The following is a 17685-nucleotide window of genomic DNA, read 5'->3' as shown; positions in this document are numbered from 1 at the left end:
GCTACAGCAGCTCATCACATGATTCTTCTCTTGTGACAATCCAGACAGAAAGGAAAAGCCTTTCTGAGTTCCAGCTGAGTTACAGGGCGCTGCGATGACAGATTACTGCTGTACTGGTACCAAAGGACCAACTGGAAGGAGGGAAATGGAGTTAAGTTAACCATTACCAGACCGACTCGCACCATTCCTGTCTGTAAAGTGGACATTTGGTAAATATTTGGTGTTGTTGCGCCACCGGGGACAAAGTTGGCGCATGGAGAGGGACGAAGTTTCATTTTTGCGCAGCGTCTTTTCTTTGTTTTCTTTGTTTTTGTCGCCTCTGTGTGTCAACCAGCGTCGCACGGCTCTCCGGACAACAAAAGCCAAGTAGCCAAGTAGTTCAGTTTGAACCCTTTTCTGTTGCTGGAAGGTTTTAAGTTGAGGAAGGGGGGCAGAGAACGAGACAATTTGAGGACGCATCACGTCGGGTGAGATGGTGGACAGCAAACCTCTTCTCCAGGACAGACCTCCCGCCTACAACGCCGTCCCAGGGGCTTATGAGTACGGCCCGCAACCGCAGCACAGCTATGGGGCCATCCCCGCGCCGGCCCCGCCGCCATACCAGTACCCAGACGGCCAAGGCAAGTAGCCCCGTACACACGTACACACTGTCCGTATACACCAGAAAGTGAAGCGGGCAGACGAGAAGAGAGGTCTCACTGCTTCCCACTTCCGTCTTCGTTTAAAGGAAAGTCCTTTTGTTGTGTCCTGTAGTTTGGGAGCGTCTTTGAGTCTTTATGTTGCAGTAGGTTGACATGTTGAAGCACAGAGAGTCAGACTTTAACTCATAAACACCGTGAAATGGAAATAAGTTTAGTTTATCAGGTGCTACGGTGTTGCGCATGCGCAGTGCGAACATAGGATGCCTGGTATTTACCCATGGTATTTATAGGGGCCAAGTAGAAGTAGTCACATCTTTTATTTTGTAAGTAAAAGTAGAAACACTACAGCGTAAAAATACTCCACCAGAAGTACTCTTTAAGTCCTGCTTTCAAAATGTCACTCAAGTAAAAGTAGAATATACTTAAAGTAACAAAAGTAAAAGTACTCATTATTGTGTTTCTCACATTAATGTTGCAGGTAAAGGTGGAGCTAATTACTTTACACACAGCTGGGCAATGTAATCTATAATAATACGTCATATTATGCATAAATCTGCTAAGTAAATGACCCTTTAAAATACATACAGTGGAGTGGAGGGAGAAAGTAGCATAAAATGGAAATACTTGAGGTACAAGTGCCTCACAATTGCACTTGAGTAAAAGTACTTAGTTACATTCCACTTCTGTGAATAAGCAAATATGTGCCTCTCTAAGGTGCCTGATAAACAATAACAAATAAATGATTTAGTCATATGATTTACAGTGTCAACACCCACTCCAGTTAGTGTTTTTATAGGGAGCAACAGAATGTGAAATATGTTAATGATGAAGTGTTGGCACAGCGCAGGGAGCTTTGCAGCACCATTGAGAGCACACAGGTTGCACGGCTGCTGCAGCCCCAGGCCTTTACACAGTCTGCTTCATGTGAAGCGGGCAGTCATCACCTGACTGCTGCAACGACAAGGAAGTTACTCTGTCCTAAAATGATGTCGCATTTCTTGTAACTGCGTGCTGTTTCCTTATTTGCTCAACCTTTTGTTTTTTGGTGATCTTTGTAGATTAAATTAGGCTGTTGTGCAACTGAAAGGGGTAATTATTATAAAACAGGGCATGTGTATAAATAAATATGTCAAATTTTCGAGTGTTATGATGTACTGCAGTTCTGCCTGTGGTTTGTCCAAATGGTGTTGTACCCCAGCAGAACGTGGCTCTCAGGGGTATTTAACAAACGTTAATGTCTTTATTAGGTTATATTTATCAGAGAGCCGACATGAAGTCAGAGTAAAGTGTCCATAACATTAGTGTGCTGCATGTGTAATTTACGTAGACAGTAGTAGCTTTGATTTATTGTATATTTGTATAGTATACTGTATAGCTGTACCAGTGGCATACGGTAGTTATGATGGGCCCTAGTGCCAGATTTTGCATCGAAACAGCTACTGTATATCCTCCTGAGAGCTGAACTTTTGTTTGGTATGCGATTTAAATTCCTCCTAGCTATTTGGGATCAGTAGGACCCGATAAGTATAAAAAACTAAACACTCACAACTATAACAAAGTCCCACTGTCCTCAGTAGAATGTCATCAAACGAGTACTTCCTGATTAACAGCGTCCTAGCTCGTTACTTTTGCTAAAATTGGTCAAATCTGTTGCCATATCAAACTACAAACATTATTAATCATGAATAAACAAATTTCAACTATAAAATGTGATCAGGTTTTGGACCATATCCGCTTTTGTGTCAGGATCAGCTGCAGACTGACTTGGCAGAGATGGCTGCCATCTTGTTTTTACATGGATTAGTGTATTGTGCTCTTGCTACCACTAGATGGCCCAAAATAGTGTCCACAAACAAGGACAACAGGTCTAAGTTAAGAAGAATGAAGTAAAAGGTCAAGTAAACCCAAACTGTGATGTCCTCATGAGGACGCAGGGTCTCAGGAGGATATTTTATTGTATTGTCACATGATCAAATACAGACTTGGCATTGGACAATGTCACCATACATATTGCCGATCATTACTGCACATCTGTATATGACAAAAATATATTTAATTTTTTGTTATAGATTTCTACTGACTATTTAACAAAAAAAAAAAGAAACATTGACGGAGATGGGTTGCCAGCTCAAGGGCACATATAGCAGATAACAGCGTTTGAAGTTAAAGTGTGCTCTTTGAACACAGGTGTAAATTAATCACTTACAAGAGCCTGTTCTCTGCTCGAGAGAAGGCGGCCCCTCCAGCCACTCTTTACACCTGTTAGAGTTAGAGTTAGAGTTTTAGTCTCTCTCACAGGGAGGCATCCTTATCAGAGAAAAGGTGTTGGCAAACATTTCTGAGAACGAAAGTGTGGTCAAACACAGGTGGTCAGAGAAAATCAATACAGTCTGTTAGTATCAGTAAAATGAACCTGTTAATCCTCAACTTTCCAACAAACACACTCACAACACAGTCACAAATATCACAACATGATGTGGGAATTTAATAATGATGCTTTTTTGTAACAGTGAATGTCCACAATAACATGTATCCCATTCCCTTCTGTGAACTCCAGGGTACCCATCAGCACAAATTCCCCCTGCCATAGCCCAGCAGCCGTACCCTGGGACGTACACCATCATACAACCGTCTGTAGTGGTGGTGGGAGGCTGCCCTGCCTGCAGGTGAGGACACACACTCACATGCGTATTAAATGTATATTACAACAGTCAAATATCCACGTCTTTGTTACTGTGTCACCTCACTGTCACGGTCACAGGCAAGTTCAGGAGTGATAAAACCACTGGAGAGGTTATACAATCATGCAATAAAAGCAGTGGTCAAAAGGCTTTTAAGATCACACCAGTGTCACATGCTGGACAAGCTGAACATGGTGTGTTTGGACGACTATATTGCACTGGCCCGATCACATAAACATGAACTGAAATTAGATTAAATAATGGACAGTGAGGTTTGTAGATTAGCACGTACTCAAATCCAGCGTCCCATGCTCAGTGTGACTAAGCCAGTTTCTGAGCATATTTCCTTTTGAGGCTAAAATCATCTTCATCCAAACTATCTGCATGTGTTGTTCCTGCACGTATGATGTCAGGCCCACAGTGTGATCTAAGGTTAAGCGGATGTGACTTTCAGTTTTGGGAGATGGTTGTACACTGGTTTGGTTTCACTGTGCCTGAGTCAGCATCCTGTCAGTCAGATGATTTCGGCCTCAGACATGTGACGGGGGGGCAGGTTCAGGCCAAGGTGGTTACAGCAGGACACAGTTCACAAGAGCAGCAAATGGAAATCAGATATCTTGCTATCCACGTGTTGTATTTGAGTAATACAATAAAAGCATAATAAAAGCATACACACCATGTTGTGTATGTCCAAAGTATGTAACATTCACACAGGCTGGTACAGTTTTAATCAGCATTTCATCTCGGCTATTTTCCCCCCTGTCATTGAACAGCTCCTGGCACCCATGTACAAATAAGTTGTGCAAATACTCCCAGCTTGTGGTGTATGATTTAATGAGGTTGACCCAGGGTCATCACTGCAGCAGAATCTAATATTATCAGTGTAATTAAAGCCTATTTATCAGGATTATTTCCATTTAATCTGCACTACAAAAGTTAAACATCCACAGCTATGTGACACTCTTTCATGGCTTTAACTCTAAGTGCTTCCCAAAGCAGCTTTTCATTTCCTGTCTCTTTATTGTCGACGTTTGATACGTTGCATTTGTTAATTCCTCCTCAGCGCCTACAGCAGATTTACTGGGCGGCGTGGTGCAGTCATGAGACCGCGGTTAGCACTTTGTTCACCGTGACTCTGGATTACAGCTGCTTTGAGGCTTTCAAAACAAGTTGCTTCGTGTTCTGATGATTGTAACTTTTCTTCCTAATGTCACACAAGGCCAGAACCCTTTCTAGATTATACTTTATTTCCTCAAAAGATCTTTTAACCTTTTTGCAGTAAAACTATAAAGAACCACAGGACAGATGCAAAACAGCCTTTACATCTGATACAGCTCTATTGAGGAAGTAGGAAAATGAAAAGGGCATATTTTTACACACTTCAGCATCAGCTGATTTTAAACAATGACAGTAATTATTTTAGGTCAGACTCATGCTGAGTGTTTCTGATGGTTGTTTACAGTGAAATGTCAGGACAAGGTTCAGACTGGGGATTACAAAGAGAGATAAGCATTCAGTAAACTGTTGTTAGGGAAATGTAATAACTTATGACACTGCTCCGGTCACCTCGGTCACCTCGGTCTCTGTCAAAGATCCTTTTAATAGACATAATCTAATAATAATAACTTAATAATAATAATAAAGTCTACATTATCAATAATTACATTGTTTACTTAGTGTAATAAATGAATAAACAACCTTAAATAGTCTGATATAAACCTACATCAGTGGATAGCCACTAAAAGCCTACAGCCACGCACAGATCATGAGACGCCAGGCCCCTGGACAAAGACGTGTAAAATGTCCTCCCTCTGTCCTTCTTCTGAATGTTGCCTCTCTTTTTCTTTATTTTTGTAGTCTTTTTGTGTCTCTTTGGAGCCATGTTTTCCTTTGGAGTCATTTTGTGTTTTATTTCTGGTCATTTTGTACCTCTCTGGTGCGTCTCTTTGTGGTCATTTTGTGTTTCTTTGTAATCATTTTGCATCTCTATTTGATCGTTTTGCATCTCTTTGTAGTCTTAATGCGTCTCTATGTGGTCATTTTGTACCTCTATGTGGTCCTTTAGCATCTCTTTGTGGTTGTTTTGTGTTTCATTGCAGTCCTTTTGCACCCCTTTGTATTCCTTTTGTGTCTCTTTATGGTCATTTTGCATCTCATTGTGGTGATTTTGTCTTTTTGTGATTATTTTGTACCTCTATGGGGTTCTTTTGTATTATGGTTGTTTTGGGTTTGTTGAAGGTGGCAGGGCTGTTTGGGCTGAGAAAGCCTGTGAGTTTATCTTCTCTATCTCCTTTTACTTTAGCTTGTATTGTAGCGTGTGAAATGGAGTATGGTGAATGTGCTAGGAAAGTTAGTATTGGCACGGTCACTACCTGGAGCTCGCATTAACGGAGCCTGGGTTTGTTGAAGGTGGCAGTGCTGTTTGGGCTGAGAAAGCCAAGTCGTAATATAGGTAAGGTAAGGGAGGTTATTGGGTTGGTGTGGAGAGCAGTGAGACTTGGCATTACGTAGGGGAGTGTCTCTGGGACGCCAGAGATCACTGTCTAGCCTCCTGGAGGTGTTGTGGGACCAACTAGACGAAACACTGGTGAAAGGAGGATCCCACCCGATGACCCCAAAGACATGTTAGTTATCACTGCTCACTGGTTTGTATAGTTAAGCCTTGCCATAATAGCTTATCATAGGGCTTAGGAGGTTATTCACTGAGTGCTGATCCTTTCTCTGGAGCACAAACTAATGGTGTTTATTTGAACTTCTTTGCAGTCTTTTTGCACCTCTTTGTATTCCTTTTGCGTCTCTTTGTGGTTGTTTTGTGTCTGCTTGTGGTCATTTAGTCTTTTTCTGGTCATTTTGTACCTCTTTGTGGTCCTTTTGCGTCTCTCTGTTGTCATTTTGTGTTTCTTTGCAGTTGTTTTGCACCTCTTAGTTGTCCTTTTGCATCTCTTTGTGGTCGTTTCACACTTTCTGTAGTCTTTGTGCGTCGCTTTATGGTCATTTTGTTTGTCTTTGTAGCCGTTTTGAATCTTTGTAGAAATTTTGTGTCTCTTTGTGGTTGTTTTGTGTGTCTTTGTAGTCATTCTGCGATTCTGTGGTTGTTTTGCATCTCTTTTGCGTCTTTATGTTGTCATTTTGTGCCTCTTTATTGTTTTATATCTCTGTTGTTCTCTGTGCCTCTTGGTGGATGTTTTGCATCTTTTTGTATTTCCTTGACTTTTCCTTCATAAACTTCAACAGTCACTTTATACAAATGTTGTGGTGCAGGGGCCCGGGGCCTGTACCCAGTATGTCTGCTCATTAATCCATCCAGAGAACACTTGTATGTGCCTGCAGTCCTGCATCAGTCTTTGTTTTTCCTTACTAATGCTTTCTGTTGTGTGTGTTTGTGTGTCGCAGAGTCGGCGTCCTGGAGGATGACTTCACCTGCCTGGGGATCCTGTGTGCCATCTTCTTCTTCCCCCTGGGCCTCCTCTTCTGCTTCGCACTGCGTCAGAGAAGGTGTCCCAACTGTGGCGCCACCTTCGGCTAGAGGGACCAAAACCACAGCTCATGCACCTGCTCCCATGCATACACACACACACACACACACACATACACACACACACACACACACACACACGAAATCCATCATTTTTGTGTCGTTTATTTTGTTATCATTTCTTAATATTGCACATTGCTGTTGCCATTACATTATGTACAACAAATGATCAAGATGATATTACCATGAATTATGATGTTTTATTAGAGGCACATGTAGAAATCTATTTTCATCTGCTAGTTGAGGATTTATTCTAGCACATGTACGTGTCCAGCTGTTGTCAGTGCCTTCACGACATGCTGAGTGATCATCAGAGATTCCATCAGTCATGATTTCTCCTGTAGACTTAGCTCAGTTATCTGCGGATCTGAGCAGATTCCTTAATGTTTTTTTCAAGCCAGATTTAACTGAGACACTTGTGCTTGAGTTTTTATTCCCCTTTTGTCTTTGCTGGCACACTGCATACATAATTTTGTGCTTGATAACATTGTACTCAACACAGCATCCATGTAGATCACTGATGTATTAGCTTCAGAAATATAAACCTTTTTTTTGGCTCAGTGTGTCGCTGGGAATAACACACACAAGATCTTAAAAAAAAAAAAAAGACATGTAAAGATCCTCGGAGGTGAACTGTCCCGGCTGAAACAACGGACTCGTCTCAGGCAGAAAGCCTGCGCCATTTTTGTCTGTTTTTGTGGATATTATTTCTTGGGGCCATATTTGCACTGACAGTTTGTTTGATGATTATTCTGCTGGGTTGTGCTTTTTCCAGGGCCAATGCAGACCTCAGGTACATACAATCTGAAAATGCCCTCGACTTTACAACCTCAATCACTGTTTGACTTCATGAGGACTCTTTATGTCAAAGTGCAGACTCCTCCTTTTAACACGTGGAGTTTTCACTTCATGGAAGCATGCTGGGAGGAAAAGCTGGAAAAAAAACAAATCTCTCAATAATGTGTATAATCTCTGGATTTTTATCTTAGTAATCCATGACAAGTCACCCTGCCCCATTCCTCCCAAACCAGACAATCAATGGAGAATGTCTACATCCCTGTATCTGCAGTATCTGTGTCTACGTCTTCCATCACAGCAAGATGTTATATAACTGTCCATGGCAGAAGAAAAGAGAGAGAACTGGGTGGGAGTGATTTTAAAACAAATCTTGCTTTAGAAAACACACTACGCACGCTCTTATGATTGAGGTTCTTACTTTTTATATATGAGTTACTGTAATTAAAAATGAATGCTACTTACCTTTTTGACTGCTCCTTTCATTTTTCAAACAAATGAACATCAAATGCTAAAAATATACTGTTACACATAATAAGAACACTCACACGGACACTTTGTGGATTCCTTGTACAGTGTAACAAAGTAAACGGCACATTTGAAGAAATAAATCTTTATTTTTCATACAGCAAATTCTATTGTTGTAATCGGGCCAAGAGGTGTGCTTATAATGCCACGTGTCATGATTAAAGCAGAAATGACTGCACTGTCGATGTGAAGATGAGGCCATTGTTGAAAATCTGAAGAACACAACAGGTGAATTATATTTTTACAGTAGTTATGTTTGTGTCATTAAGGCAAGAGTCCTCGCTCCTCGGTCGTCTAACTCTACAAAAACGTTAAGTTAGATGGCAAAAGACAATATTTATAGCATCTGTTGTACAAATGTATATACAAGAGGGACTAAAGATCACTTGTGTGCCTTTTTTGGATGCATTCCTTAGCGTTTTCCTCTCCTCACGGCAACAGTCAACGACATTTTTAGTATCGACGCCAAGATGCGACATTTTCATAAGGACCTGAAGGTGAAATGCAAGAGGTCCTCTACAGTACATTCTTCTACTGTCTGTCCTATGGCAACAGAAAAGATTTCTAACAGTCATTTTGACGATGAACAAGCAACAGCATAAATACATTGCAGTATTTTCTTTGACCATTTTTATTCATCCATTTCTCAAGTGCAGGTAAAGACTGTGGTCATTTAAACATCACCACCACAAACAGAGGGACAAAAATAGACATAGAAAATATATATATATATATATTAAATATATGACCATCTGTTCTGTAAAATAAAACGGTCCCAAAATACTTCCATGTGAGTTTGCAGCAGTGAAGGATCCCAGATTCAAATGGCATTTTTTTTTTTTTTAAATCTTCTTGATGCTGGCCAAGTTCTGTGTGTGTTTCAAAGAGACCAGGAGAAGCTGCTGGACAGTAAAGGCAGGGCGGAGCTGCACGTCACAGGTGGAGGACACAGGAAGGTTGACGAGATGTTGTGGGGACGGAGGATGTGTGGAAACGTGGACCGATCAGATGACGGGTGCAGAGCGGTCGTTGGTAACGGTTGGACGTAGCCGGATGGTGGCGAATGGGTTCCCTCCCCTGTGAAAACAGGCAGCAGAGATGAGTGATGTGTGCATGAGTGGGGAAAAAGGCACATCATCTCATTCATGTTTTATGTCACTTACGCTAGGTAAGCAGGCGTAGGTCTTGAGGTGCCGTTTGGCTGCGCTGCCTGTGGAGAAAACACAGATTCACCATCACCTCTGAGGCACATGAACATTCACTTTAACACACAGTATACAACCATGACACATCTGCACTATGAAAACCTCAGTCGCCTCATTTTCTGCACCGTGCTTGGTGCATTTACATTTTTTCCATGTACAGTGTAAACCAGCACGTACACACATATTTCAGGCTGTTGAGAGATTGGATACACTTGATGACTGTATGAGTGAAGGAAAGCGTGGGAAAGACCGTGAGCCGTGTCACATCACGAGACAGTGTGTGGAATCTGGAGCTTCTGGAAATTCAAGTCTGTTCGACAATCAGCTGCATAATGTTTTCTTGTGACGAGTCGGTGCCACCAAACCTGAACACAGACAGGAAGTGTGGAGCAGAGTTTACCACTGGAGATGAGGTGTTTGTTTCAAACAGTAGCCTTTTAAACACAAATAAACTGGCACTGACACTCAATTAAATGACCAAATGAAAGGGGAAATAAAGCATGTGGTCCTCTCTACCTGGGATCATCCTAATCACACTGATCTTGAGCCCAGTCTCCACACCCTGCGTTCCCACACAGCACATGAGGGCTTAGTGTTGTCCCACTGTCAAATCATCGAGTGCACTGGGGCCCTCCCACAGACATCTTGAGCCCTTTTACGCACACTTTTTGTAAGTCCGGAATTTCCGCAGACTTTGCCTGAGGGCTCTACACACGATTCATAGTGTCGTGACGTTAAAACACAGAGCTACCAGGGGAAGCCCTGCAGCGATTAAAAAAAGAAGGTGCTCAGTCTGGCATATTAAAGATACAGAGATTGTCCATGAAAAACACATGAAATCAAAGGAATGCAAGAGACTATATTACACATCTTTGTTACTCATCAACCATTTAACTTTAATTGTGAAGTGCCTTTGCTGTGAAGAAGGTGAAAATCCGACAACTGTACCACACTAACATGCTCTGGCATCGTCAAGGTAACGTGATTAGTCATCACAAAGTGCTGTCCCATTCCTGCTTTTACCATTTTGAACCCTCGTAGCCTCTCACACAAGTATTTACCAGCTGACGCCACTAAGTCCCTGAGAGTTCAGGGGACATTGGAATTGGGCCTTGTACTCTTTAAATCCTTGCAACACCTTGGAGACTAAGTGTGAGAGACACAACAAAACAACAAACGTGACTGGTGAGTGGGGAATACAAGGAGAAAATCTAGCTGCAGACACACACAATCAAATCAACAGAGACAGCAGAGTTTCCTCCTCTGTACTGCAGCCAGAAGAAACTGTCTATCTTCCTGTAAACACAAAAAAATGTACACCGGCTGTGTCCTAAATCACTCCCCATTTAGTATACTGTGCATCACATTTAGTGTCCAACTTTATTTAGAGTTTGTATTCTGTCAGAAAATTCCCACAACTGAATGAAAAAATGTGTGTGAATTCAGAGAAACTGATTTATCCATACACATCTGAATATCTGAAACATTTTCAATACACATGATCCACAGTCTCTGTCACTCTAGTTGCACGTCAGCTTTTGCTGCAGTTTTGTTTTGCTTCTTAGTTGCACTACCACAAGTTAATATTGTTTTCATTAATGTAAAAATGTTTTAATATTGTTCATATTTACTCAAGTCATTCTGCTTTAAAAATGTCTTCTTCATATTTTCATTGTAATGCTTCTGTATGTTTAATGTTTGCACCAAAGACCAAAGCAAAGTCCTTCTATGTAAAAACCTACTTAATAAATCTTATTTTGAATTGTGAAACTGCTGCTAACCAAGAAAATAAAAGTTGTTGTTGTCATGGTATAGCCTCGTTATAGTTGTCTTCTAATAAAAAATGTAATTTATATGACCTTAATGTTATTTTTTCCCTGTAGTATCAAAAGTGATATTGAAGTCACATTATTTTTAATTAAAAATTCTATACAAAATACTGCCAACAAGAAAAATGCTTTTTGGTTGGGGTATGGAAGATGGTGTAAACTGTTGTTTCTGTAAATTTTAAATTGAAGATATGCTGCATTTATTTTGGTTCTGTCCTCATGTGGCAACTTTTTGGACGACTATTAAAAGCTGGCTTTTATCAAGTTTGATTTTTTAAACCACGTGCCCTCAAACAATAATGCTCGGTGAATTAGGAAAAGGTTGTCCTAACATTTTAAATACTATTATGATATTAAGAAGAAAACTGAATCATATGAAAAAGAGCATTTGACATTCCCCTGTTTTCTTTCCTTGTTAAAACATTTCTTTATGTCAGAAGGCATTATTGCTAAAAGGCAGGGAAACGATGGAAGAGATTAAGGCCAAGCTTAGAAGAAGGATGATAATGATATCATTATTTAGTTGTTTTTGGTTGTTTGTTTTGTTGTTGATTTGTTTTTTTGTGTGTCTGTAATTTTTTTTTCTTTCCTTCCTATTACTATCGTATGTTTATATCAGTAGTTTATGATGTGTTATAGTGTAGTTGTGTAATTTGTATTTGCTTTGTTTAAATACATTTAAAAAAAGGTATTGAATTAGATATTTGTCAAGGCACTGCATTGAAGTCAGAAACTCCAGTGTTGTGAACATTAATGCTGACACAAGACTGCAATAATTCAGAAATGTCAAAAATCTTGATTTATAATCGTGTTTATTACATAGGGAGTAGTGGATGACTAAATTAGGGAGTGATTTCAGACACAGCTTCTGTTTTGCAAACTTATTTGTCAGCGTTAAATCGTCCTGACAGCTGACCCTGTCTTCCAACTATCAACCTGCAGTACTGCCAAGAATCCACAAGGGGTCAGGAGTGGATAAAGTAACTGATGTCTCTGTCCAGAGTGTTTCATTCTCAGTGCAGTCCCTCTCACTGTGACCTGTGTTACTCCCATCAGACACACTCAGATCCTTTACTTAAGTAAAAGTAAAAACACCAGAGTCTAAAAATGCTCTAACACAAGTAAAAGTCCTCAATTCAAAACGTTACTCAATGAAAAGTACAGAGGTATTATCAACATGTTCTTAAATGATCAAATGTAAAAAAATATTTTCACATTTCACAGTATCATATTATTATAAAGTATATTATTCTGTTTTTTTTTTAACATTCAAGATTCGCAGTTATTTATTTGTCCCTGGGGAAAACTGTCTCAGGCATAAAGGCTGCCTCATAAAAACATATACTGCAGGAACAGACAGAAAAGTGCGTCGCACATACAAGTGCAAATTTAAAATGTATTCAAATACGTGCAACACCATCCCTCACTTCACACCATTCTCATGTCCTGAGTTTAGGAGTTTCACTGACAGAGGGATGAAAGAATTTTTATTTAGGTATCTCCTCTTCCTCTCTGCATTTTCATCACTAACTAATGCAAATCTTAAATACTGCTACTTAAATACTACAAAAGTACTTTTCCATCACTGCCCACAGGACATGAAGAGTTCCACATCTGTGCTTCTCCTACAGATGTTTGAATTACAAATCACACAGCAACAATCTTTCTATATTCATGTGAACACTTTACATCTCCTCTCTAAAACATCCAGTGTCTCTGCTTTTGTTGAACCGTGACTGCAGTTTAATACACACTTGTACAGTCAACATGTTAATTGACAGCTCGGCCGGGGAGCCAAGAATGTCTTCACCTCTGTGGGTTCTGCTCTGTTAAACTCTGAGTATCAACACTCAGATATCTGTTCTTGCCTTGCGCTGATACTCGGCCTGGAGGTCAAAAGTGTCTCTGCCCCTTCAACTTTCTCTGTAGATCTCAATCTCTCACATCACTCCCTGTCCCTCACTCTCTCTCTGTTTGTCTCCATCCTCTAAATATATTCATTCCTGTGAGTCGTTATCTTTTCCACAGTGAAAGGCACAGAACCAGTGAGGGTGCATTTTTCTCTCATGGTGATGGTGCATTCCTGGGTAACCCCACCTCCCCCTGCCCTCCCCTCCCCCTCTAACAAACCTACAACACTGAAAAAAAAAGGCTCGGCTGAAAACATCTCAGTTAGTTTAATGTGAAGTGAAAATACGCAGAAACAGCATTGTGGGATTACAGACGTTCTGATTCTGGCTTAATATCGACCTCTATTTAGAGCACGGGCAGAATTATAGACTAATAAATAGAGAACATAAAGTATTATGGGAAAATAAAACCGACTTCCTCCCAGTATCAGTGCAGCAGAAACACATATTTATCAAGTTTACCACCTGAGCAGCACAAAAAGTGACGCAGCACACATATCAAACTGACATTAAAATTCATGAATGCTGCAGCAACAAGTCCCGCACTAACCCAACACACGTGCACAAACATGTGCACACACCAACACATCGCTTCAGCCACCCACTCACACACTGAGCTCAACATAAATCAGAGTATTACTGTAGCAGTGCAGAACTTTTCCCTCACACGCAACTCTATTCTGAGACGTGTGTGTGTTTTGAGTTAAAGTGGGGATTTTAGGAGATAAAGTGACCCTGCTTTACCTTGGAAAATGGAAGGAGGGACAGACAGACAGAGGCATGCATCTGAAATGGCGAGACGGGTGCGCAGATGTGGAGATAAACAGACAAACAACAGCTTGAGGAACTGAAAGAATGAAGAGGGAAGGACAAAGAGGGAAGCTGCCGGGTATCGGGTTCAGCCAGAGTGGAATTCCACCATGATGCAGAGTCAGTGGTGGAGAGATGCAGCCTGCATGTGGACTGACAGGCCTGACAGTGGAGACACATGCACACACAAAAGCATGGTGATCATTGTCCCTATTACTGTATGTCTGCCTGTGGCTGTGGACCAAATGAGTGGTGAATAATGAATACTGCAGAGGCAAGACAGAGAGAAGTATCTGCATTTGCCATCTGACCATTGAACCTCTATCTGGGTCAAACATCATAGCCTGCCAGAATAGCCTCATCATTGGCTGTGTTTGTGTTTCTTGTGTGTGTACTGTGGCTCAATCCCAACCCACCCCTTACCACTACCATTTAGTCCCTCTCCTCTGTTTTGTGAATTCATGTCGAGGGGTAGGCTGGACTGATTCTTGATGGGATAGAGGCATACTTATAACTGAGTGTTACGAGATATGGTCGGCAAGATGGCTGCACACGCAACAAAAGAGACCTGCACATGTAATTTTTGTTAATAAGAATAAAAAATTACGAAAACAATTGTATTATCTTAGTTCAATGCACGAGTGGATTATGCGACAGTGGGCCCAAACTTTGTGGTGGTTTTGCATTTCTTTTAAGTTGTTCGGATGCTAGGGTTAGTTATTAGATGTCTTTTGGTAGTCATTTGGGTCTCTTAGAGGTAATTTTGTGTCTTAATAAGGTACTTTTGTGTCTCTGACATAATTTTGTGTCACTTTGCAGTCATTTTTGTCTGCTTGTGGTTGTTTTATGCCCTTTTGGGATCATTTTTTGGCTCTTTGTGGTTATTTTGCCTATTTTTGCAGCTATTTTGTGTCTCTTTGAAGTTCCATTGCATCCTTTGTGATCTTGTTGTGTCTTTTGTGGTCATTTTGGGTCTTTTTCTGGTCGTTAAGTGTTAATTTGAGTGACATTTTGTGCCCCTGGGCCTGCTCCCGATAGGCCCGTTCCGTAATCCATCCATGGTTTAATGTCATTTCAATGGATTATGGTCCTTTTCTTTAAAACAAGCATAGCAAACAAAGCTAGTGGTGTGATGCTGTCTTGGTGGCTAACTAGCTAGCTAGCTAATGTTACATTGTTGCTTCTGATTTGTACGAGACTGTCCTGCATTTTGTCATATTTTCATGTTGCATTCCCTCCCTTTGATGGTATATGATGCACAAACTTTAACTTAAGTCCAGTAGCAGAGTAGCTGCACTTGTTACTGCTCCTGCAATGCCAGTGCAGATTGACAGGGATGGAGTACAGGTTGCTAACATTAGCCTACAGGGTGGCCTGCTAATGAATTACTTGATGACTTGTTTGATCGATTGTTAACATGAAACTTAAGTTGTGAATGAATTGCCAGCATCATTGCATTTCTGTCTCCATCAGATAAGGACAAATGTCACTGTGGTAACAACTTTATTGCCACAGCCCCGTTTGTTTACATAAATGACATTGCTGATGATGACAATACTGATGATATATCAGGATCTTAAAGGGTTGTCTTATTTCATTTCAGGGGAAGATTTGGACCACAACCTCTTGCACTGTAACTCTGTCTCACGGGGCAAAGGGGCACTCGAAAACAAGGTGCAGGGGCATAAATAAGAAATGGGATTGGGCCTGTGTCTGTCTCAGGCCTTCCATGTTTAAAATAAAGGGCTAAAAGTATCACATATTATAAGTACATTAGCTTTAGGACATGAGACTTGATTTGACTTGCAAATCAGTGACTTACAGCATACTGACCATATCATCCAGTGAGTCAGTTCTAGTCCAGATCAGGGGTGTAGCACCAGATTCTGGGTCCTATGTATAAGTAGTCTCTGTGGGCCCCACACCCAATACAGCCTTGGGTAATCAGTGTTAATTAGTCTCTATGGGTAGATGTATTTAGCTTGATGACTAAGTGAGGACGAGATAGTTAGTTTGAGTTGTTTTAAACATCTTAAATAGGAAATATCCATAAATGTATCCAACATCCCACTGTGGCTGAAAGGTGTGGAACGTTTTTAAAAGGTCTTCATGGAGCTTAAAAGCAGTGCTGTGTGATGTCGTGCAGAGTGTGTGTATGAGATCGTGCAAACCGAGCAGATGCATTTAACCTTGACCAACCACAACACATTTACATATATGCAGCACGGTGGAACTACGAATGCTTTCACAGAGGAAAACCGCAACTTTGGTTGCTGCTTTGCATGGTATGCAAATGTGGAGAACATTTGTAAGGTAATGACAGCCAAGTTGGTACGGTGGCTGAAATAATCATTAGATAATATGATAACATAGATTATACTATTGATACTATTCCAGAGGATAGACATATTCAAAAACATCCGCTGCAGAGATGTAGAAAGCGTGGGGGGGGTGCCGTGTGTGTACTGCTGACCCAGAGTCTGATCTCACGTCTATCCCAGTGTCACCGCCTCATACTGGAAAAACGAGCCTTTATCAGCAAACCGGGGATTATTGTAACAAAGGCGACCTTCTTTACTCAGCCTGTCTTCATCCCCTACAGCCATGTGAGGATGAAGTCCTAGAACTGCAATTTTGGAAGATAAGACAACTGGCAGTAGCCTTTACATCACATTTCTGACATTTCTTATGTTTGTGTCCTCAAAACAAAACAGAACAGAGTTTCTCCATTGTTGTTAAAGTCTGGGTAAAGCAAAAATCAAAATGCATTCTGAGTTCTTCACATCGCAGAGAAGTGTGTTATTAACCACAGAGCCTGATCTGCATGATTAAAAAGAATGCCAAGTCTATAAAATTAGGTTTCAAAATCATAAAAAGTCATTAGTACTCTCCATTTTAAGACACTGGGGCTGTGCTCACTGAAGGCACTGAAACGAAAAACAAGCTGCTGCGCAGTGACAGCGGCAAATTAGCACGAATCCCGCACCCACAGCAGTGAGCAGCAACTGCAGGGCCGGGTAGCTGATTCAGGTGGAAAGACTGAAAGGTACATTCATGGCAACTATTTTGCTTATGTTTATAGGCCTGTGGCATTTAACACAGCTGTTATTCATGTATTTATTTTACTGACAGAGATAAGAGAGCTTGCTGCTTGCGCTCTAATGTTAGTTTTTATATAAGGATGGCTGCAGTGTGTCATTGAGCGATGATGAAATAGTTGCCAGTTGTTTCACATCTACAACAACTATTTTCTAACCTATATAAAGTGTTAAGAAAGAAATCACTGATTTTACTTTTCCCCGCTCTTTAGTCTCGGTGGGCCCGTATGGTGATTTCCCTAAGTAGAGATAAAATCTTGTTTATGTAACTACTTGTCCTGTTCAGCCTGGTCATGGCGGATGGAAAGCACCCAAAATAAAAATAAAATACCAACAAAATACCCCAAGCAAGAGGCACAGTATCCCCCAGACACGTAGGTTACCAGTCTATCACTGGGCCACACACACACACAACCATGTTACTTTTACATCCATGGACAATTTAAGTTTCCAGTCCACCTGATAGGAGGCTTTAGTACAAGTAAGCTGCTTATTGAAGGAGCTTTTTCCAGTTACAGCAACCTAAATATAAATTGAAGATAAGCAGTACAGTAAATGAGACATTATCCAATGTTAAGATGTGCCACCTTCGCCTCATGTTGAGCCAGAAGAATCCCTGCTGCTGTATGCTTCTCCAAACTGACATTTAGTAT

General features: G+C 40.8%; 2 protein-coding genes across 2 annotated transcripts in view; one reads left to right on the top strand and one right to left on the bottom strand.

The window, feature by feature from the left end:
• The first annotated feature begins 31 nt into the window (after nt 1-31).
• On the top strand, nt 32-8116 carry bri3 (brain protein I3). The gene is made up of 3 exons (XM_033645091.2): nt 32-620; nt 3199-3307; nt 6716-8116. The coding sequence occupies exons 1-3, from the start codon at nt 473-475 to the stop codon at nt 6846-6848; spliced, it is 390 nt and encodes a 129-aa protein (XP_033500982.1). The 5' UTR covers nt 32-472; the 3' UTR covers nt 6849-8116.
• Nucleotides 8117-9010: 894 nt separating this feature from the next.
• Nucleotides 9011-17685, bottom strand: part of baiap2l1b (BAR/IMD domain containing adaptor protein 2 like 1b) — a 49431-nt gene continuing 40756 nt past the window's right edge. Inside the window, exons 13-14 of the mRNA XM_033645090.2 lie at nt 9344-9390; nt 9011-9257 (exon numbers count right to left, since the gene is read on the bottom strand). Coding sequence (XP_033500981.1) covers nt 9185-9257; nt 9344-9390 — 120 coding nt within the window. The 3' untranslated portion in view covers nt 9011-9184. The remainder of the gene's footprint in view (nt 9258-9343; nt 9391-17685) is intronic.

The sequence above is a fragment of the Epinephelus lanceolatus genome, chromosome 18 (genome assembly GCF_041903045.1).
Source record: "Epinephelus lanceolatus isolate andai-2023 chromosome 18, ASM4190304v1, whole genome shotgun sequence".
NCBI classification, from domain to species: domain Eukaryota; kingdom Metazoa; phylum Chordata; class Actinopteri; order Perciformes; family Serranidae; genus Epinephelus; species Epinephelus lanceolatus.
Note: the sequence above shows the minus strand (reverse complement) of the source record. Positions and strands in the feature narration are given on the sequence as shown.

Bases quoted from the DNA above. Each gene is read 5' to 3' on its own strand.
- bri3 (XM_033645091.2), top strand. From the start codon at position 473: ATGGTGGACAGCAAACCTCTTCTCCAGGACAGACCTCCCGCCTACAAC. The intron at 621-3,198 runs GCAAGTAGCCCC...TGTGAACTCCAG, and splicing joins CCAGTACCCAGACGGCCAAG to GGTACCCATCAGCACAAATT. The intron at 3,308-6,715 runs GTGAGGACACAC...TGTGTGTCGCAG, and splicing joins GGAGGCTGCCCTGCCTGCAG to AGTCGGCGTCCTGGAGGATG.